The 23,359-nt window shown below is 40.9% G+C and overlaps 1 protein-coding gene across 1 annotated transcript in view; it reads left to right on the top strand.

The window, feature by feature from the left end:
* LOC310987548 (Golgi apparatus protein 1-like) overlaps nt 1–23,359 on the top strand; it is a 56,676-nt gene that overhangs the window by 10,151 nt on the left and 23,166 nt on the right. Inside the window, exons 2-10 of the mRNA XM_083973860.1 lie at nt 9,003–9,032; nt 10,084–10,170; nt 11,306–11,521; nt 14,849–15,052; nt 15,163–15,234; nt 16,373–16,559; nt 20,758–20,972; nt 21,986–22,107; nt 22,443–22,544. Coding sequence (XP_083829986.1) covers nt 9,003–9,032; nt 10,084–10,170; nt 11,306–11,521; nt 14,849–15,052; nt 15,163–15,234; nt 16,373–16,559; nt 20,758–20,972; nt 21,986–22,107; nt 22,443–22,544 — 1,235 coding nt within the window. The remainder of the gene's footprint in view (nt 1–9,002; nt 9,033–10,083; nt 10,171–11,305; nt 11,522–14,848; nt 15,053–15,162; nt 15,235–16,372; nt 16,560–20,757; nt 20,973–21,985; nt 22,108–22,442; nt 22,545–23,359) is intronic.

Genomic DNA, 23,359 nt, shown 5'->3' with positions numbered 1-23,359 from the left:
CAGTAGCTAAGCTAACAGCAGGACGTCAGCTGTTAAAACCCTCCTGTTGTCGGACACGACATGAAACTACTCCAGTTAGCTCAGTCATGTTGTAACTCAGATATCCGCTGGAGAAAATATTTTTTCATGGACCGTTTATTGAGTCACTGAGTTATTAAAGTTAAACAGGTAGCTAACCGTTAGCCCGGCTAATCTATGATAACCATGACTAATTACAAAAATGTGCACACGTAAATAGTAATGTTTGTCCAATCATTGGTTTTATAAACTTTACAAACACCAGATTAGTCTAAACGGCGATATAGTGACATTTAAAAGTATATATATATAGTGAAACTCTCGTCCGTCACTATTGTTCTCATGCTGGTTTTCTACCCGGAAGTAGTTGTAAACAACAAGGAGATTCGTCCTATATTTATTTTTATAGGTACTATGCAATTTCACATAGTTTCAAAGTAAGATACTGTATGTAACTAATGTGTTTCTAGCTGTTGCATATTCTTGATATCCCTGCCCTTATTAGACCTCTTAATATGTTTAATGTAAATTAAAACAGAATTAGAATAGAATAACCTTTATTGTCATCATACAGTGCATGACAATTTGCTGCAACCCATTGACGGCGCATAAATAGATAAAAACAAGAAGGTACGGAAATGTACACAGTTTAAATAACAGCTAGAAAACACAAACACAGTCAGTAGCCTCGATAATAAAGTAAAAAAAGCTCAAACATACAGATGTGAAGTGTAAAAATAAACCACAACAACACAACAAGCTGCAAACAGTCAAACAAACACTTAAACAACAAGCAGAGTTCATCAGCAGCAGATGACTCAGTCTGAACTCGCTGCTGCTGCTGCTGCTGCTGCTGCTGCTGCTGTGAATCACATCCAGAGCTGCAGAGTCTGAACCCGCCAGCCCCCCGGGCGTTACCATGGTAACAACTGATGACACCTGAGCTGACCAGTAGCAAACAATGAAAAAAAAAAACCCCAAGTAAACATGGCTCAGAGTGAGTTTGTTGTTTTGTTTTTAGAGCAATGAGGCAGAAAAGATCATTTCACTCTGCTGGATTTTCAAAATAAAAGCTGCTGCTGTGAGATCAGAGCTCAGTCGGACATTTAAAAAAAAAAAAGAAAATACTATTATGGATTTGGAGAAAAAACAATAACAAAAGAAAACCATAAATAATTCAGGTTCAGTGTTTCCAGACTGAAACGATCTGACCTGTGGCTCAACCCCGAGGTGCGTTCAGGGACCACCGTGCAGACTGCAGCTTTGTCAGGTTGGAACAGGAAATGACCGTGAACACTGGTCTGTGTGTTTGTGTGTTTGTTTTCCTCCTTTTATTCAAACTGCAGCAGCGTTCAGGTTCAGGGAAAAAAACAAAAAAAAACAAAAAGCTTCACGCCAAAAGTCGAGGACGTCACGTCAGCGTCTGTTCGTTACCGTGTCGCCCGTCAGAGCAGCTTCTGTGTGAACTCGGGAAAAAACAACGTTCATCATCACACTGCTGTGTCATGATGGAGCAACAGCAGCTGCTGAATCACCGCTGTGCTGCCTTCACTGACTCAACCTGTCTGCTCTGCTGCCTTCACTGACACCACAGCTGCAACAATTCATCAATTATTCGCACAATAATCGATAATTAAATGAATCATCAACTATTTTGAGTAGTTTTTGAAGAAAAAAAGTCAAAATTCTCTGATTTCAGCTTCTTCAATGTGAATATTTCTGGTTTCGTTGTTCCTTTACGACAATAAACTGAGTCTCTCTCTGGTTTGTGGACAAAACAAGACATTTGAGGACGACGTCTTGTGGTTTGAGAAACACTGACTGATATTTTTCAACATTTTTTAACATTTTATTGACACAATCGACAGATAAATCCATAGTTGTAGTAACGGACTCGTAGTCTGCTGCCTTCACGTTTTTTTTCCTCCTAACAACAAACACAGCAGCTTGTAGTTTGTTGTGGTAAATTAATTTTGGCTCTGTGCCCAAAAAGAAGAGGAAAAATAGTCCCTGGTTGCCTGGCAACATCCTCCCAGAGCGTCCAGTGTGGATGTGACGGTTCATCCAGGCTTCATGTTGTTCATCTGAACCCGTTCAGGTGTTGATGATCAGACTGCAGCTGTGAGTTCAACACTGTCGTACAGAGTGTGTGTGTGTGTGTGTGTGTGTTGATGTGTTTTTACAGACACACACACACTAGTATTGGTGGATTTTGTAAAGTCGCTGTTTCCAGGACTGGATCCCTATGAGGTTATTTCCCATCATGCATCAGGTGGACGTTGACAGGGAGGTGATACGTAGCTGTTTGACATCATCATCACATCAGTAACAATAATATATTAAACTCTGGTTTTATCTGTGTTTTATGATTTACTGTTGTTATATTTTTAAAGATCTTCCTCCTCGTTTGCTGCTTCCTGTTGCATCATCGTTTCTCAGACTAGAAACTTAACAATAGAAATAAAGACGAGACACACAGGCAAAACATTTTGAGATTTTGCTTCTTTAACATGTCTTCTTTCAGAATAGTGGAAATAAATGGTAGAAAATCCACATTAAGGTTTTTATTTTACTTCATTTTGTCTCTTTCGTCGGTAGATTTCTACTAAAAGTTATTCTGACCCATGTCATGTCGGGTCTCATTGTAAAGTTCTCTCTCTCCTGAGCAACGATGTAGGCTCTAAAAATTGTCATTTCCTTTGTATCAGCAACCAATCGTAAAAGTACGATTGACATTAACAATCTATGGGATTTTACAGTACAAGTCTTTAAAGGCTGTTTTCAAAATGAGTTTTTCCTCAGACTCTGAGCTAGAAATCTCCACTTCAGCAGCACTTACAGACACCAAACCTTCCAGTTTGATCCCTGTCTATATTCTGAAGGTTTCTACAGAGGGGATTGTTGATATATCATTCACAGCCTCATTTATACAACATTTAATTTCTAAAAACATGGAGAAAGTAGATTTTCTTTTTAGTGCTGGTGACAGTATTTTCTCATTTACAGAGTGATAAAAAGAGATATCCAAAATCCTCCTCTGTAAAAACCTCTGACTCTAGTATGTCAACAAAATAAAACAAGAACTTTGAAAGTGGCTTTATCCATTGTTCAGATTCTGTTCTGGAAATGTATGCAAATTAGCGCATATTTCATCAGATATTGCCTCATTTACATATTTAAACATAAAATTTGACAAAACCTGTAATACAAAAAATATTTGTCTTAATGTAAGTGATAGACTTAGGAAGTTTCATGGTGAAATCTGCTAGTTAAAAATGTACCCTATTCACCTGTGGTGATGTGGAGATAAAATTCTTCAGCAGAACTCACATGATCTTATTCTGAGGGTGTGTGTGTGTGTGTTTTGTCAGTGTTGTGTGTCTGTGTGTGTGTTTTGATCTGACAGGATGATAGAAGAAGCCACAGAGTGTATTCAGTTTATCACTTAATCAACAAGTTTGTGTCGAGTCATCACCGTGTGTGTGTGTGTGGTTCACTGCTGCTTCCTGTTTGGTTTCACTGTTTGACGACAGTGAAGCGTCTCAGTGAAAACACACACGTTACACATCTGCTACACACCTGCCCTGTCCAGCTGTTTTTATAGGGTGGGGAGGGGTGCACATGTGTTTCCTGTGTGTGTGTGTGTGTGCAGAGGAAGGTGGATGAATGGTCTTACTTTGCTGCCTCAGGTCGTTGTGTGATCAATCAATCGATAATAATTAGGCTACCTGATTGATAATGCAGCAGTGACTGTCTGAGGGACTCTGAGCTCAGTCAAACCGAGTGATCTGATTGGACGAGAGTGCTATTGATGCACTATTATGATGTGAATATTTGGTTATATGGTTTGAATCAGCATTTTTAAATAATCAATATTTGCTGTTGGTTTTTTCTTTTCGTAAAGTAAAATTTGCATAAAGTGGCGTATTCGTCCATGATAAAACAATTTAACTTTCACTTCCAGATTTATTTTGAACAAATAAAAATGTGCAATTAATCGTGATTAAAATGGAAATGTATTTGACCATTAGGGATTGTTTTATTTTTTTTTAATTTGATCTTAATCCTTATTTAGTTTTTATCAACAACAATATAATATACATTAACATTTCGAGACAATTTCAGTCTTTTCTCTTTGACAGCTGCACCGTCTTTGTATGGAAAATGTGCAAATATGACTTTCTTTTTCTTTGTTTCATCAGAAATAAACCGGGACACTTGTTTCATCTTAAAACGTAGAGCTATAAAATATTTCCAGAGTTAAATAATGTCACCAGAGGAGTTTCTTGTTTTGACAGTAGCTGCTCTCTGATGATCGGTTGTTTGTGAACATCAGTTCCTCTTGTGTGATGATGCTGCTGCTGCTGCGTCGTCATGGTTTTCTCCTCAACACTTCTGCTTTTTGTTTAAAAAAACACACACATGTGGTCGGACTCTCTGTCGTTTCACAGCTTCGTTATCTCACAGGACAAACTGGTTGTTATCGCTCGTCCGTGTTTCTTCTCCTTCTGCAGGTTGATTATAATGAGAATAGATTTGTACTAATGAACTTTAACGGCTTCAGGCTGCAGGAAGTTCCTCTGCTGAGGTTTTTACTGATCGATCTGTTGTCGCTTCAGTTTCAGTCTCAGTTCTGTGAAGGTCGACTCGTTTATGTCTCAATTATTACAACATCACGTCACCTGATGGCAGTAACTTGAGCCGACTGACTGCAGGTGTTTTTAAATAATCAAATAGTTTCAACTCATCTGTGTAAAAACAGCTGGATGAAACAATCAGAAACGTCCTCGTTTTCCTCCGTTTTAGGTTTGACTGGCTGGTCCCCTTTTAATGACATCATCACAGTCCTCCTTTTCCTGCTACTTCTGTTCTTTCTCTTCCTCCATTTCCTCCTCCTTCTTCTTTTTTTTCTTTCTTCTGCTACTTCTTTTCTTTCTCCTCCTCCTCCCTTCTTCCTCGTCCTCTTTTTTCTTTCTTTTCCTCCACCTAGTCCTCCTTCTTCTTTCTCTCCTTCTTCCTCTTTTTTCTTTCTTCTGCTACTTCTTCTTTCTTTCTCTTCCTCCCTTTCCTCCTCTTCCTCTTTTTTCTTTCTTCTTTTCCTCCACCTAGTCCTCCTCCTTCTGCTTCTTCTTTCTCTTCGTCTTCTTCCTCCTCTTCTTCTTTTTTCTTTCTTCTGCTACTTCTTTTCTTTCTCCTCCTCCTCCCCCTTCTTCCTCGTCCTATTTTTTCTTTCTTTTCCTCCACCTAGTCCTTCTTCTTCTTCTTCTTTCTCTCCTTCTACCTCCTCTTCCTCTTTTTTCTGTCTTCTGCTACTTCTTCTTTCTTTCTCTTTCTCCGTTTCCTCCACCTCCTTCCTCCTCTTCCTCTTTTTTCTTTTCCTCCTCCTGCTTCTTATTATTTCTTTCTCTCCTTCTTTCTCCTTCTTCCTCCTCCTCCTCTTCCTCTTTTTTCTTTCCTCTCCTGCTACTTCTTCTTTCTTTCTCTTCTTCCTTTTCCTCCTCCTTGTCCACCTTCTTCCTCCTCTTCCTCTTTTTTTCTTTCCTCTCCTGCTACTTCTTCTTTCTTTCTCTTCCTCCTTTTCCTCCTCCTTCTTCCACCTCTTCCTCTTTTTTTCTTTATTCTCCTTCTGTTCCTGTGCTTCCTGCCTCAGGAGGAGTTGAACATGTCTCCTCTCCTCCTTCTCCTCCTTTCTCCTCTTCTCTCAGTTTTTTCTTCTCTTTCTTCATCATGTGTCATTGAACGCATCATCGCGCTGGTTAAAGTGTAAATTGTCACAATTCACTGAGCAGCCGGAACAAAAGCAGCCGGAGCTGCTCCAGTATTTACATACATGGGTGTGTCGACGCGCGCACACACACACACACACACACACACACACACACACACACACACACACACACACACACACACACACACACACACACACACACACACACACACACACACACACACACACACACACAGAGACTGAGATAATTTGTCGTTTCATCATCGTTGGATCTTATTTGCGATGTGGAATAGAGGAGAAGTTTCTGGAACGAGCCGGATGAACTCCCACATGAGTCACTGTGATCAGAGGTGGAGTTTCCCCCTGGGGGGGGGGGGGGGGGGGGGGGTCCAGAAACACCAGAGAACCAGGGCCAAAAGAGTCTAATCTGTTATATTTGACGACATCGAGGCCGTAACTATGGAAACAAACACTAACACACACAATTTAAAGGGACAGTTCACCCAAAATTGAAATTTCACTCATGATCTACTCCCCCTCATGTCGACTAAGGGCTGGGAGGAGTTTCAGAGTGGATCCGTATCCACTGGATACCAACTGTCTTCGTAACAAAAAGACACACCAAAAAACATCCAAATACCTCCATGCTGCTCGTATGTAATGTCCGTCTTGTATTGAAGCTCCGAAATGCAGAGGTATTTGGATGTTTTTTGGTGTGTCTTTTTGTTACAAAGACAGTTGGTATCCATTTGCAACCGTTATATGGACATGCACTGCTACGCCGAGACCCCCTGTAACTCAGAGAAGACACGGAGGACTCTGAAACTTCTCCCAGAAATGTCAATTTTGGATGAACTATCCCTTTAATATAAAACCTGCTTTGTCTGTTTCACGTGTTAGAAAAGCTTTTCTAACTGGCAGAGACTGTGATGTACGGACGGCCCCTGAACGCCTCACATCATGCAGACAGTTAGTGTAGTGGACGTTACAGTTTACTGATGTGTTTTATGGGATGTTTATTGTCGCCTGTGGGCCATGAGGGGCCGTCTGATGGATAGATAGATACTTATTAACCCTTTACAGGAAATTACAGTTGTTACAGCAGCTGTGCACTCAATAATTCATTGATTCATTCATTGTAACAACAGAAAATTAAAAAAACAAACAGATCTATCTAAAGAACTACAGACTTATCTACAATATAAATTAAGATAAAGACATTCAATAATCTAAAAAATACATATGAGATGTAAATATAAATACGTATGAGCTAAAATATAATTAAAAAGCTAGTCTGGGTTAAAAGTCTAACAGTTTTTCTCTATCGAGGTTTTAACCCCTGACTGTCTCTGCTAACGTGGAATATTTACATAAACACACGTTTGGTTTTACAATTACATGACAAATCTGTATTAGAGGCTCAATATTTTACTGTTAAACAATCAATAACTTCGATTATCTTAAAATATTCCAGCGCAGCTTTGCAGGAAACTCTGAATAAAGTCAATAACAATCAGTAGAAGTACTTAAATGTCAGTTAAAATTATAGGATGTATGTGTGTGTCCGTGAAATTAGATGTAGTGAGAGACCAAAGACGGTTCCCACATTATCCTCCGTGACCAACGGCCTCAGAGACTTTTTTTAATTAACTTAGTTTTATAGTTAATAAGTTCCCGTCGTCTCAGAATATCCTGAGACTAATTGAAGATGTAAAGACAGAAACTCAATCTTTTCTTTTTAGGCCTGGCCTCTAAATCGGAATCGGAATCAGAATCGGTGCTTGCAGATGTGAAATCGAACTTCATGAGATGAGGAGGGTTAGAGACACAGAGGAGGAGACACCAGACTGGTGTAGTTTAGTTTACGGAGTTACCAACTTCCCATTAAAACATTATGGGATTGAGGAAAAATGCTAATTAGTTTAGCTTCTTGTAAAATGATAAATCTCTGTAAAGGTCACTCAGTGAAATTATATTATCGTTTTTAGTGTCCCGTGCAATTCCAGCTAGTACCACTAGGGGTCTGGTTGAGAAACTGGGCCGTAAACAAACCTGTTGAAATCTGTTTTTATTTTGTTTTTATTTTATTGATTTATTAATGAGAAGAAAAAATGGCAAAAGAGAACAGAGGGAAGTACAAGTAAATAAAAAAATATATACTGTGTGTATATATACTGTGTAGCACTAAAAACAAAAAAGAACGAGGGAGCCGGGGTTGTCAGGGCTCCATCTTTTCTCAGAAAGTAGCTGATAACATCAATATTTGTACCAAATTAAACCGTCTTTATTTTTTATTTTGTGGCAAAACCACGATGAGGATTTTTTTTCTTGTTTTTTCTTGTGTGTCTGTCTGTCTGTGTGTGTGTGTGTTTGTGTGTGTGGAGGTGACGACGTCAGAGTGTGTGACAGTGTGTATCATCAGGTTCAGGCAGCAGCTGCGTCTGTCGGACAAACTCACGTCACAGTCGAGTTCTTTAAACCAAACTGGAGCTGAAGAAGCAGAAAAATCAGGAACAAACTGGTTTAAAGTCTCACACACACACACACACACACACACACACACACACACACACACACACACACACACAGGTTGTTGGGGTGTGTGTGTGTGTGTCGTTGTGTTTGGGGTCGGTCCGGGTCACTTGTGTTTGTTTCTGAATTAGAGCTGCTGCTGTTTTCTAACATCTGTCCCGACCGAGCCGCTCGCTCACCGTGCTGCCTTCACTGTCCTGTGTGAGCTGCATTGTGACACCGGTGTGTAAAATACACTGTAGATAGGACACACACACACACACACACACACACACACACACACACACACACACACACACACACACACACACACACACACACACACACACACACACATGGAGCCTATTCCTGACTCCTGCTGCGGCGGCCATGTGGTGAACGGTCAGGAGCTCCTGGGCCATCTGCAGAGCTGTTATTTCAAACAGACACACACACACACACACACACACACACACACACACACACACACACACACACACACACACACACACACACACACACACACACAGCAGTGATTTGGGTGTTTCTCTGGAGCCGGTCCGTCTGCAGTCGGTCACCTCAGGTCAGCGCTGCACTGTGAGGAATAACTCAGAACTCGGTGGAAATGACCACGAGCACCTGAACGCACCGTCACGCTACATACGAGCTTGCAGCAAAGCATTGTGGGAAGCTGAAGCTGTGATGTTATCTCTAACCCTCCTCTCTCTCTCTTTGTGTCTTTCAGGAAACAGAAATCGCCACTGAATGCAACCATGTAAGTATTTTATTTTTCTTCTTTTTATCTTTTCCATTTCTGGCGCCACGTCACAACTTTCCCAGTGCCCAGTTTCCCAGCATGCATCAGTGAATAGTATCTAGTCCGTCCAGTCCGTCAGGAGTTTCCACAGGCGAGCGCAGATTCACTGAGGATTAAACACTCGAGTTGAAACAGGTCAGAGTGGATCCAAAAACAAAATCAATTCAACCTGAAGATCTGTTCATTTCCTCAGGATGAATAAATCCTAAGATTGAAACATGAAACATTAAAGGGATAGTTCAACATTTTGGCAAATTGGCCCATTGCCATAATCCCTATAGTCATAGCAGTAGGTTTGTTACCTTTCTGTTACCCTGGCAACACGCAAGAGTCAATCACAAATAAGTTAATTCAACTGTGAAATATAGTGAATAAATGAACATGACAAAATAACAGATAAATAATAGATATATAGAAAATGCATAATTAAAGGCCCTTTCATACCGGGGAAGTAACAAATAAATGTATGAAAAGGTCTCTACTCGTTAATGAGAAGAGAAAAAGAAGCAAAAGAGAACAGATGAAAGTAAATAATGTGAACTAAACGCAGCAGCAGCAGAAGCAGCTCTTTATGTGACGAAGCTGCAACCTTGAATATGAAGAAAGATAATTAACTCTTCTGGCAAGCCTGTACAGTATTAAACATGAACGTTACTGTCGTTGTCGAGAAGCTGAATGTCCATGTTCGGTCTCTGGGGTGAAGCTCCAACACAGGAAACTATCAGTTAGAATAATGACAATAATAATAATAACAGACTTTTATTTATAAAGTCGAGTCTCAGAGAAGAGACGTGACCTAAAGTTCAGAGTTTATCATGAAAAATGAAACGTAGCAGCAAACAGGACGATGACATCACACAGGGGGACGGATTAGAGACGATAAAATGTGTAAATAAGTGAATAAATGAAACTAAAGCCCAGAGCAGAGACACTGGGAGCTTCAGCTGTCAGTGAATCTGTGTCTTCCAGATGTTTCATGTCTCTCTCTCTCTCTGTCTCTCTCCTCCAGCTGCTGTGGAACTACAAGCTCAACCTGACCACTGATCCCAAGTTCGAGTCCGTGGCCGTGGAGGTCTGCAAGACGACCATCTCAGAGGTCGGTGGTGGTGGTGGTTGGTTGGTTGGTCGTTTTGTTTTGGGGGCGGAGCTTTTAGTTTTTTTCTTTTCAGTCCTTTTCCTTGATTTGGAAAACAAGATTGAGCAGAGATCTACGGTGGCCCAGAGAGGTCAAACCACCACAGCTGAACGAAACGCACAAGGATACAAACATGCTACAAATTCAAAGCCATGAGCTGCAACTATATGAGCCATCAGTCCATCTTTGCACAACTACAACATTTTCTTTATTCTGTACACATCTATCTTTATTTTATTCTATTTTATTCATTTTATATACCATAAATCCTAAATTGTATATATTTTATGTGAATTTTTTGCACTATATTTGTATTTATTCTGTTTTATTTTATCTTATATTATTTAAATGTTTTATTTTATCGCTACCTTTTTACTGCTGTTTGTACCTTTGTGTCTGCACCTGACACCAGCTCAAGTTCCTTATAATAAACCAAACAAACTTATCTTATTATCAAATCCACTAACAGGAAGCTGTCTGCACAACTTCTAAAGTCAAGAAGAAGAACGACTAAAGGCCCCAGATAGAAACACAAAGTTGTTTTCTGAATTTCTGAGTTTTTTTGCACATAATGTTCTTTCTTTCAGAGCGGCTGTAGAAAGTAAATCTTGCTAGAAACAAACAAGCAACACAGATACACTACTCACAAAAAGTTAGGGATATGATACAGTGATATTCTATCATGAAAGACGTTTAATAAGTAGAAGGATGCAATGGTCATTTCTTTATCTCAAACAAAAGCTAACAACAGTGGTGGCTATAGCACAACAAACATCTCAATGTCTCAATAACTTAATCAATTTGATCAAAGTGTTGTCGTGGTCTCATGATGTGAACATGTGAACATGGTGGAAAGGAGAGGGAGAGAGAAGAGGACTGAATACAAACTGTCACTAAACCAGACGATGCTTGTGATGTTTGTGGTTGTCAGAGAACAGCATGTTATTCAATAAGGACTGAAACATTGAACAACTGGACCTTTGCTTCAAAAGTTTAGAGAAGGTTAAATGAAGTTCACCTGTAAAGGTTATAGAACGCTGATGTTTTTGACCGCGTCTCTCCTCCGTCTCTCCTCCGTCTCTCCTCCGTCCCTCAGATTAAAGAGTGTGCGTCGGAGGAGCTGGGCAAAGGTTACCTGGTCTCCTGCCTGGTCGATCACCGTAGCAACATCAGCGACTACCAGTGCAACCAGTACATCACCAAGATGACCTCCATCGTCTTCAGCGACTACCGGCTCATCTGCGGCTTCATGGACAAGTGTCGCGAAGACATCAACACGCTGCGCTGCGGCAGCATCAGCACCGGGGAGAGGGTGAGCACCGCTGATGTGTTAGTGATTGATTGATTGATTGATTGATTATTGCTCAGTGACAGGATGCCGATACTGTGGGTGAGTTTGTAGAGGAGTCATGAAGAGTTTCCTTCATTTTTATATGTTAATTGACAAAATAAAAGTGGGTAAAACTTGGATATTATATGATTGGTTACTGCTCCGACCAATCAGAGAGCTCGTTACATCCAATTGGCCAAGAGTGTCACAGAGCTGAACGAGGGATATAATCGATGAGGTAACTGGGAAAAGGAAAGTTAGTTTTAAAAAGCCCTTTCACATAGTTTTTCAATATTTATTCATGAATTCATTAATTTATGTTTTTATTAAAATGTTTATTTCAATACAATGTTTATTACCAGACAAAAAATGAACAGAATCATGTCATTATGTCAAAGTACAGATACGTTCAAGAACATAAGGAATATATTTATGCACAAACAAATCAACAATGTATGAAAACAACAAAGACGATCACAAAAAAAAATAATAAAAAGGACTAAAATCAAAAATGAGGCTTAATAAGAGTCAATAAAAAAATCACATTGTGGTTAAATCTAAATATTGAGGTATTAGTCCATAAGATATTCACATAGTTCATTAATGGGTCCCACCATGCATCTGATGATGATCTCAGTTTTTTCTAAGCCTATTATTATAATTATACGTATTATTATTATTATTATTATTATTATTATTATTATTATTAATAAAGATATACATATTAATAATAAAATCAGAGGACGTACATGTCTTCCTCCTCTTCTTCTCCTGCTGATGTTTCATCGTCTGACTCTCGTCTGTCGACTCAGACGTTTTGACGGCGGAACGAATCCATCTTCATCCTGAACACGTGTTTGAGCCAAACTGAACCTCGTAAGCCCCTTAGACACGCAGCTATTATGGGATGTATCAGGGCGGCACAATTAGAGCTGAGAGAAAGTTATTTATTTGTCAGGGGGAGGAAGAAGAGTTAGAGGAAGAGGGGGGAGGAGGAGGGAGAAGAATATGAGGAAAAAAGAGAGGAGGTAGAGGAAGAGGGGAAGGAACAAGAAGAAGAAGAAGAGAAGGGGGAAAGGAAAAGGAGGAAGGGGTAAAGGAACAGGAAGGAGAGAGAGGGGAGGAGGAGGAAGAAGAAGATGATGAGGAGGAAGAGGAGGAGGTGGTAGAGGGAGAGGAGGGAGGAATAGGAAGAAGAAGAGGAGGAGGTAGAGAAAGAAGAGATGGAGGAGGAGGAGGAAAAGGACCGAGAATGAGGAAGAGGAAGATAGAGGAGGAGGAGGAAGAAAATGAGGGAAAGGAAGAAGAGGAGGAGGAGGAAGAGGAGGAGGAGGAGGAGCAGAGCCGGGTTCATTATCAGAATCGGTCTCAGCGTCTCGTTCCTGTGGAGGAGATCAGAGCGTTGACTTTATATCTGTTTAACTCTGAGACACGTTTGACTGAGCGACAGTGAACGCACCATTAGAGACGTTAATACGCTGTCGTTGTGTTTGTGTTTAGTTCTGCAGCAGAAAATCAATTAATCTGGACGTTATAATGTGAACTAAACAACTAAACGCAGCAGCAGCAGCAGCAGCAGCAGCAGCAGCAGCAGCAGCTCTTTATGTGACGAAGCTGAAACCTTGAATTTGAAAAAAGATAATTAACCCTTTATTGGACAACTGAGCTAACCACATGTCACTATGTTTTATTTGACAAATAAAATAAGTTTAATTTAAGTTTAAGATGAGTACGTTAAATTTAGATAAACATACAACATATTTTTATGCATTTACAGATTAATTTATCTTTATTTGTGTCTTTTTTTAAATGGTTTTTATTCATACACCTTTTGTAAACATTATAATGGTGAAGAACCAAATACAGAAACTTCATTTTCGTTTCGATTTTTTTGTTAGTTTTTTTTTTTTTTATAAAAAGTATAAATTGCATTGCCCGAGTTTTGAATTCTCATGATATTTTTTCCCTTTCTGTCTGCAAATACTAATTGTATGTTCAATTTAAATAGAAAACAAATTAAAAAGTAAAAAAAAACCCTCTTCTAAATGCCTCCAATAATGGTGACATTTTGAATTTCCCAGTATTTCAATGAGTTCCCTTTAAACAGCTGATTAATTATCTGATTTCTATTGGCTCGGACTAATTAGTTTTTCAACATTTTTATGTTTATTCATATAAACTTCAAACCGTCTGAGGACAGGAAGTGTCTTGACAGAACAAAGAGAAAACTTGTCTTCAGTCACGACCTGACAGGTTGTCGAGCTGTTTGAACCTGACGGATCCCTCAACCTCCAGGAACCATCAGATGATGATGATGATGATGTAATTTTACCCGATAAATTGCGTCAGTGTTTGGACTCGATGAACAAAATAAATAAATAAATAAATAAAAAGTGAGGTGAAGAGTTTCTGAGACAGAGAGACGGTGATGCAAGGTGTCGTCTGCTGCTGCTGCTGATGATGATGATGATGATGAAGATGATGATGAAGAACTGTCTCAATCTTATGAAACAATTTGAAAACGAACAGGATTCATTCAATAAACAGGTCACATCTTATATCTTCACTTTTACAGACAGGCTTTGAATAATGTTGCTTTTTTATTCTTTATCATAGCTCCTGTTATTCTACCTGCTTCAGTTCCCCATCGTGTTATATTTCTTCGTATTGTTTTTATGGATTCATTTATCTGTATTATCTTTATTTTACTCCTTACTGTTTCTGTCGCTTTACTAATATTATTATCTGTTTCTATTGGTTTTATTCAACTGCTCTCATCTGTTTCTTTCTGCTTTTACCATTTTCTGCATTTTATTTGTTGTAATTATTTAAAAAAAAATCTCATTCTGTATTTCATTATTTCTGTCTTCTTCGATTGCTTTTTCTTTGGTCTTTGGTCCTATTTTTTTAAAGATATTTTTTGGGCATTTTGCCTTTTATTTGATAGGACAGTGTAGTGAGACAGGAAGTCAAAAGTGCGTTTTGACACTTTCGCCCAGTTTTTATTCAACTTTTATAGAACACGTAAAAATGGGGATATGATGGTTTGATATGATAGGGTGTGTTTTAATCTGATCGGTGAAAAGTTGTGCTGAAAAAAAGAAGAATACCAGGCATGGGCATGTTAAACATGTTTTATGTTGAATATAAAGGCAAAATCAAAAGTATTCAAATACAAAACAGGCTCAGAGCCCTGAGGGAAAAGCACTCGACCACTCTAAGTCCTTGTTTTTAAAGGTGCTATACAGTATATAGATACAGAGATTAACTCTTCTTTTCTCTCTTCTCTTCGTCTGTGGCTCCGTCCAGGACGTCCACTCCCAGGGCGAGGTCATCGCCTGTCTGGAGAAAGGTTTGGTGCGGGAGGCCGAGGAGCAGCTGGGGGCTCACACCATCAAAGACGAGTGTAAGAAGTCCATCATGAGGGTCGCCGAGCTGTCGTCGGACGACTTCCACCTGGACCGCTACCTGTACTTCGCCTGCCGGGAGGACCGCGAGCGCTTCTGTGAAAATGTGAGCATCTGGTTTTTATTTATTATTATTTTAACGATGTCGAGACTTGAACATGATGCACGATTCAAAAGTGAAATGTTGGTAACAGAGGTGTGTTTTTGTTTTTCCAGACGCTGGCCGGTGAAGGACGAGTTTATAAATGTCTCTTCAATCACAAGTTTGAGGAGGCGATGACTGAGAGGGTGAGAGCTGCTTACTGACTAATCACCTTTTTATAAAGTGGATTTAGCGATGGGTGGGAAATTTATCAGAGCATCTCTCTCTGTGAAAAGCTTTGATACATAAATAGTCTTTGGTTGGACTAAACATTCATTCATTAAAAACATGCACATAAAAAACTAAACAACAAAGAAACGATTTGTGTCTTGGAAAAACATTTTTCCCGATCCATTTCATGGTGGAAATCCAATAAAGTGAAGGTTAAATACATTAATTAGCTTTAAATAAACAGACAACCTCTTGTGAAACAAACTATTATTATTGTATCTTATAATGGACTCATTTGATCTGTTCTTATTTGAAGAGAGAGATAACAGGAGCCCACTAAACCAAAAACAAGTCCATCTTTTACAGAGTTTCACTGTTTTATTTTTTAATATTTTATTTTTCAAAATGTTGTACAGACAAAACAAGGACAGAGTCAACCTAGTGAATAAAAAATAAGTATGTTTACATCTGGTTTGTCGGTTTTAAATGTGACTCATTAACTGAGCTGCAGCTTGTGAAGCAGTGAAGAGGAGGAGCACTTCCAATACACTGAGCGTTTCCTCCATAACAGCAATTAAGCTGCTTGACCAACTCTACAGATCTAACAAGTGAGTTGGACATTAGAGATCAGTCTGAGTACTCGATTACTTGTTGATGACGTCATTATTCAAGTAACATTTCACCAGTCCCACACCTCGTCATGTTAATTTCGGCTTAAATAGTTCAACTCAGTTGGCGTTACACATGCACCAAACTGATGCCTTCTTTCTTTCTTATTTATTCTAACAAAATATATTTATTTAAACTCTGTATTTATGATTTAGGCTGATGATTGAGGGGATAATAGTGTATGTATTTGATCAGCTTTTTATTTATTTATGTTTATAAATGTGAAAGTATTAGACAGTAATGTTCTCCGACAGCCAAACTGTAGGCTGTAGGAAAAGAAAATGCAGATCCCTGTTAGACATAAAGACTCTGATTAAACACTGATGACTTGATGCTGAAGGTTCATTTGTCACATTGAAAACTGAACCGTTAAGTCTCTGTTTTTAGAGTTGATGGAGTGAAAACTTTGATCTGACAGTTTCGTCCTCTGTGCTTTGCCCTCAGTGCCGCGAGGCTCTGACCACCAGGCAGAAGCTGATCGCTCAGGACTACAAGGTGAGCTACTCTCTGGCCAAAGCCTGCAAGTCGGACCTGAGGAAGTACCGCTGCAGCGTGGACACCAACATGCCGCGAGCCCGAGAGGCGCGTCTGTCCTACCTGCTGCTGTGTCTGGAGTCGGCCGTGCACCGAGGTGAGCAGCTGTTAAACCAGATTACCTGTCAGTCACCGCTCTGCTCTCACTCCACTGATTTCATGGACGTGTCAAACACACGATTAAGCTGCTTCCTGTTTGTCACTTCAAAGTGAGAAGGAGAAATGAGGACAGAGCGGCGAGCGGCCATGTTCCTGTCTGACATTTACATCAGAAGAGAAAATTAAAAATCTCAACTCATTAAAGGACACAGAGTTCACACCACTGTGTTTTTATATGAAGAACCATCTCCTCTCTCAGCTTCTCTCTGCAGCTCTAGTAACAAGAGGTCGGTGTCAGCCAATCAGAAGAGAGGAGGAGGCTCTGAGTTATTCTGATTGGCTGACTGTTTTCTGAGTGATCCAATAAAAAACAGAGCTAATTTCAGAATAAAACACTCAGAGAAACCAAATCCTGCAAGTTGTTGGATGGTGGGTCCAGGTGGTGAGGGGGCGGGGCTTAGTTGTGACATCACAAAGTGACAGGAAGTCCTGACGGCTGGTTTTAAGGCTCAGTTTCTGAATACAGGCTGTGTACATTTCTCTGTGGACTGAGGCTTTGATACTTTCACAATATTAATATAGAACCTAGAGCTGCTTTATAATCACACTACACATGGACATCTACCTTTATACTGTATGGAGCTTTAACACAAACATCTACCTTTATACTGTATGGAGCTTTAACACAAACATCTACCTTTATACTCAGGGATGCAAACAGCGCGCCGAAAAGCGCAACTCGCTTTTTTCATGACCAATTAGGTGACTTGTGTGAATCATTCAGATCCGAAGAGTTTTTGTTTTGAGGGGGGGGGTCTCAGCGTCTCAGCTGGGGTCAGTAAAATGTTTTTCTAACAGGCTGACAGTGACAATCACGTGAAACTGAGGCGAACTCATTCATGGTTTCTGATCATACTGATAACTGCCGACCTCCAATGTTGACGCGCACGCTCGTTACCCAAAGCGGCGCGTATCCGCGTGCAGTCGGTACGTACATTACTGTGTCAGACAGGTGTCTCCCACGGAGCTCTGCCCCGTTTCAGAGGTGAAGGAGAGACGTCGCCTCCGCGATGTAGAATGTGTTCAATTAAAGTGAAACTAACACATTATATAGGCTATACGTATGTCCATTACACACTTTTAGGCCTTAAAATGTCTTAAATTTGTTGAATTATTGTGTTCAAGTCTTAAATAATTTTAGACAGGTCTTAAATTTTCTTATGCCCACCATGGGCGAGCATTTCACTCGCATTTGCCCCTAAAAAAAAAAAAGACATGTGTGAACCGGGAAAATCACAAAAAAGAAAGAGCACAACCTGCGATTGGTCAAAAACTACAAATCCCACAATTCTCTGCCTCAACAATAACAGTAGGTAGTGTAAGTAAGGGAGAGTGGAGCTGTCGGTGAAAAGAGGAAACAACGCACGTCTGGTCCTGTTCTATGTTGTTCTTTCACACGTCACCGTTTATTCGTTACGTCCGCGGTGTAAAAGGCCGTGACGCAAAGACGCGATTAGGCGCGAGACGCGGTATACGCGACTTTTTTTTTTTGCGACGCAATACACGCGATTCTTTTTGTGCGACGGGACCTTCGCGTCTTCGTCTATTTCATCGTGTTTGGTGGGAAGACCCACAGGGGCTTCCCACACATCCCAGCCCCTGTGGGAAGACCCACAGGGGCTTCCCACACAAACACGAGGAACGCTTTTTTTTCGCGCGAGCTTTTACGCGCAACCAAACGCGAGATACGCGAGATACGCGATTTATCGCTCGTTTTGACTCGTGTCAAAAAAAAATTCACGAGCCCGCCAACAACTTTTTTTTTTTTTTCAAAAGAGGTTCAACTGGACTTAGTTATTTGTCTAGGAAGACGTTTCACCTTCATCCATGAGGCTTCATCAGTTCATGTAGCATCTGACCAGGCTGGGACTGGTCCAACTAACTGGTGTGGAGACTCAGTATAAGTCCAGTTGCTTTCGATTTAACCTCCTTTGAAATACTATGACCTGGACAAATGAGAATATGCACAGGCCTACAACAACATTTCTGCTCTCACCAACCATGGTTGAGGTCACAACGCTGCTGTAGCTGCTCTGCAAGTCCGGGACACTGAGGCCAAACGCCGCCGTCGCTTCTGATCCATGACGGCGAGTTCCGGGCTGATGAGCTACAGAGACTGAGCAGCGCGTCGCTGTGTCGGACTGTTTGTTTGGATTTAATGAAGAAGCTGCACAGAGTCAGGTGAGCAGAAGCTGCCCCCCCCCCCCCTCTCACCGTGGAGCCGCTGCTGTCTCACAGCCACCACCGACCCCTAGAATAAAACACCACTAAGCCGTGGACGGTCGCTGCGTGGATGAAATGCTGACGACCAAAACAGCCGCCACCAGGTCACTGACTGGAGAGTTTTAAAGTCGGCACATGAACGCAGCTCAGACCGGCCGGTGCCTCAGCGCGGTGATCAGCAGGACGCTATACCCAGTACCGGCCAGCTCAGTACAGAGGGGGGGGGGGGACGATAACGTGACGCACAGTATACTGTTATGAGACACATTATGCATCCCAACTGTCTTTTTTTTAGAGGATTTTTTTTTTTTTTTTTTTTTTTACCAAGAATGCGCCCCAAAAAATTCGAAACAAATAGCCTATATATTAGGTTATTTAATCATAATTCTCATTATTCTCCTGATGTCGGTTTAATGTAAACAGATTGCGCTGTTATGCGTCATGTGACAGCGGGGCAGAGCTGCAGCTGCTGTGCTGTGATGGACCTGATCAGACTGGTGGTGGTCCACAGTGAATCAGTCCCAGATCCCCCGAAAGCCCCCGCAAATAATACATCGACAAGAAGTTAAGTGGCAAGTTGCACCTTTTCGTCGGTTTATTATTTGCGGATTATTTTTTTTAATAGCCTATATAACGTCACTGCAACATGCGGCTCTCAGTGCTTGTCGGTGTTGTGTCTATAAATTGTGAAATAACTTTTCCTCGATAGAAATATGAGACGTGGTCGACAGGTTTCATTCATCCATGTTTTGGCAGACAATACAAATAACCAATGATAATGAGATTTCCACCGCGCCGAACCAATCACGTGGCTGGAATAGAGCCAGTCAACAGTAACATGTGCATTTGTTTGGGTTGCTGCAGATGTGCACATCAGCTGACACCGCCGGTAGAAGAGAGAGAGAGAATGAGTGTTGTCTCGAGAAAAAAAAACAGTAAAGGAGAACTTGGACAAGTGACTGAAAAGACGCGTGGTGCGCAATGGGGACACCAGGCAGCTGGAGCAGACCGCGGTCACGGTGCGGCCGCTCTGCTGCTCACCTCAGTGTGTGCGACAACTCATTCATGGTCTCTGATTACACTGGTAACAGCCGACCTATTCACCTCCAATGTAGACGCGACTTGCGCGCTCGTTACCCAAAGCGGCGCGTATCCGCGTGCATTCGGTGCGACGGCGCTGCCGTTTTCCCCCCCGTGCATGTCCGTTGCTGTGTCAGGCAGGTGTCTCCCACGGAGCTCTGCCCCGTTTCTACGGTGAAGGAGAGACGTCGCCTCCGCGATGTAGAATGTGTTCAATTAAAGTGAAACTAACACATTATATAGGCCTATATGTCCATTACACACTGAATGGGATGTTAAATCCCATGTCTTTATTTATTCAGTTTATTTTAATAGTAATAATTATGACTAACATTCAGTGAAGACCTAAAAATCAGTATCTCCAAAATTGAAATATTGCAATGGTTTTTATTTTTTTTTAAAGCATTTTTAATCTAGAAATGTTGGCCTTCTGAAAACTATGTCCATCTATATGCACTCAATACTTGGTTGGGGTTGAACTACTGGAAATTGACTTTTCTGTGATATTGTTAATGGTGAGCCCCCCCCCCCCCGCCAGACAATTCCTCTCTTTTTTGGTCCTGACCCGTTTGCATCCCTGTATACTGTATGGAGCTTTAACACAAACATCTACCTTTATTTTGAAGGAGCTTTAACACAAACATCTACCTTTATACTGTATAGAGCTTTAATAGAGAAGTTTTTAATTTGCTATTATGTATATAAACACTGTGAAGTCCCAATTAAAACTAAATTCAGTGCTTCATCAGAACTTCCTGTTCAGCTTTATCTAATAACTCAATTAAAAAACGTCTAAAATTTTTAATAAATCGTGACAATCTGTGTGTCTTCAGGCCGGGTGGTGAGCGGCGAGTGTCAGGGCGAGATGATGGACTACAGGCGGATGCTGATGGAGGATTTCTCTCTGAGTCCTGAGATCGTGCTGCACTGTCGCAGCGAGATCGAGGGCCACTGCTCCGGGCTTCACCGCAAGGGCCGCACGCTGCACTGCCTGATGAGGGTCGGCCGCGGCGACATGGGCTCCATCGACCCCAACTGTCAGAGAGCGGTGAGTCCGCGGCGACCGTCAACTCTGAGCTGTTTCCATCGGCAGCGGTGACGTTTTGTCTGTTTCACCTCAGGCTTCGTTTGTTTACTGATGAACGAGTCTTTACACAAGAGGAGCTGTTGTTGAGTGAAAGTCAATTTTCAGGAAGTGGAGAAAAAAAAATCATGTTCACTTTCTTTTTGGCCATTATATATTTATCTAAATTTTAATATCATGAAATTACGACGGAGTATTAGGGCCACATTGACAAATAAAAACATCACAAACTTCGGGAATAAAGTCGCAAATTTACGACTGTATTCTCGTAAATTTATGACTTTATTCTCGTAAATTTACAACTTTATTCTCGTAGGAAATGTACAACTTTATTCTCGTAAATTTACAACTTTATCTTGTTATATTATATATTTACAACAAGTCTGTGTTTTTTTTTTGTTTTTTTCTCAATGTGGCCCTAATACTCCGTCGTATGAAATAGAATATAAGTATTATATATCATGTACTTCATCATATAACAGCTGCATTCATTCAGAACATTGCATAAATGAAAGAATAGTAATAATGCTCTTTAACTTTTTTATACTTTATAAGAAATTTAAAACATAGGATTTAAACATCAAATGAAAACCATAAACCATAAACAGATACCACGAAAAAACAACAAAACAAAATCTCCTGATCTTAACTATTTACAATCTGTATTAATACAAAGTTGAAGAAGTCAGTAGAAAATGACAGAAAGAAAATGAATGACTAAACAAAGACATAGAAAAGAGGATTTATGAATTTACTGGTCCAACTGTTAAATCTTTAACTAAATCAATTCTCTTATTTTGGTCATGTGATGTAATATAATGTATAATGTAATGTAATCTAATGTATAATGTAATGTAATCTAATGTGTAATGTAATGTAATCTAATGTGTAATGTGATGTAATCTAATGTGTAATGTAATATGTGATGTAATGTGTATTTTAATGTGTTTTGCGTGTGTTGTGTTTCCCGTCCTCAGCTCCAGACTCTGATCCAGGAGGCCGACCCCGGAGCCGACTACCGCATCGACCGGGCGCTGAACGAGGCGTGTGAGTCGGTCATCCAGACGGCGTGCAAACACATCCGCAACGGAGACCCCATGTGAGTCCTCGCCGCTTGGCCGCTCGGCCGCTGTTTATCACCACACAAGTTCATTTTAACAGTTTTACTTCCTGTAACTGGGACATTTTGGGAGTTTTTTTTGTCTTCATGCTCTGATTTCTCTCTGAGTGTCTCTCAGAGTTCATGACGAGATAAAATGTTGTGGTTCGGCTTCAATTGGTGTGTGTGTGTGTGTGTGTGTGTGTGTGTGTGTGTGTGTGTGTGTGTGTGTGTGTGTGTGTGTGTGTGTGTGTGTGTGTGTGTGTGTGTGTGTGTGTGTGTGTGTGTGTGTGTGTGTGTGTGTGTGTGTGTGTGTGTGTGTGTGTGTCCTCCAGGATCCTGTCGTGTCTGATGGAGCACCTGTACACAGAGAAGATGGTGGAGGACTGTGAACACCGGCTGCTGGAGCTGCAGTACTTCATCGCCAGAGACTGGAAGTGAGTCTGACACCTTCATTCTCATCTTCATCCTCATCTTCATCCTCATTCATCCTCACTAGGGTTGGGTCCCGAGAATTGAGAATCGGATGGAATCGATTCAGAAGTTTCGATTCCATTGGAATCGTTCAGAATTTTTATTTTCGATTCCTCAAAACGATGCTTTAGCAATTTTCATTCACGCTGACCGCTGCGCCGACCGCCGTGTTATGCCTGCACAGACCACCCACAAACCGCGGCGTTAAGCAGGCAGACACATCTTGATTTTCTATTTTTTGCCGGCGTGTAACATCTTATTTCCTCGCAGAGCTGCGCGCAGCTCACCTATTCACTCAGCCCCTCCTTTACCTGCTCTCTCTCTGTCACACACACATTGACAGCGGACCTGTCTGTGAACTCTCCCTCCTCTCCTACTCACCGAAGCCTGTTTAAAACAGAGATCCCGTTATATTTCCTACCCCTCATTACGCTGGCGTTGCTTGTTTACATGGGGCTCTCCCTCACAGAGACGTGCAGTCGGCGCCGTGACGACCTCCTCCGCTGCCGGTTTAACGGCGGAACAACGACGCTCCGCATTCCGTGTTCTGTTCGTATGTGTTATACAGAACGGCTGGTGGAATCATTTTGCAACAGAATAAAAGGAGCTTGTGTCAAAACATGAGCATCCGCGAGAGAAAGGATAAGGATTGTTGTTGGTGCAGAGAAGAGGCTGGCTGAAGTGATCCAGTTGGAAACCCACCCCCCCCCCAAAAAAAAAACAAACAATGAAGAAGTTGGCTGAAAGTGAAACACTTAAAGGGGTAGACTTGTTATTT

The sequence above is a fragment of the Trachurus trachurus genome (assembly GCF_905171665.1).
Source record: "Trachurus trachurus genome assembly, chromosome: 6".
Classification (NCBI taxonomy): domain Eukaryota; kingdom Metazoa; phylum Chordata; class Actinopteri; order Carangiformes; family Carangidae; genus Trachurus; species Trachurus trachurus.
Note: the sequence above shows the minus strand (reverse complement) of the source record. Positions and strands in the feature narration are given on the sequence as shown.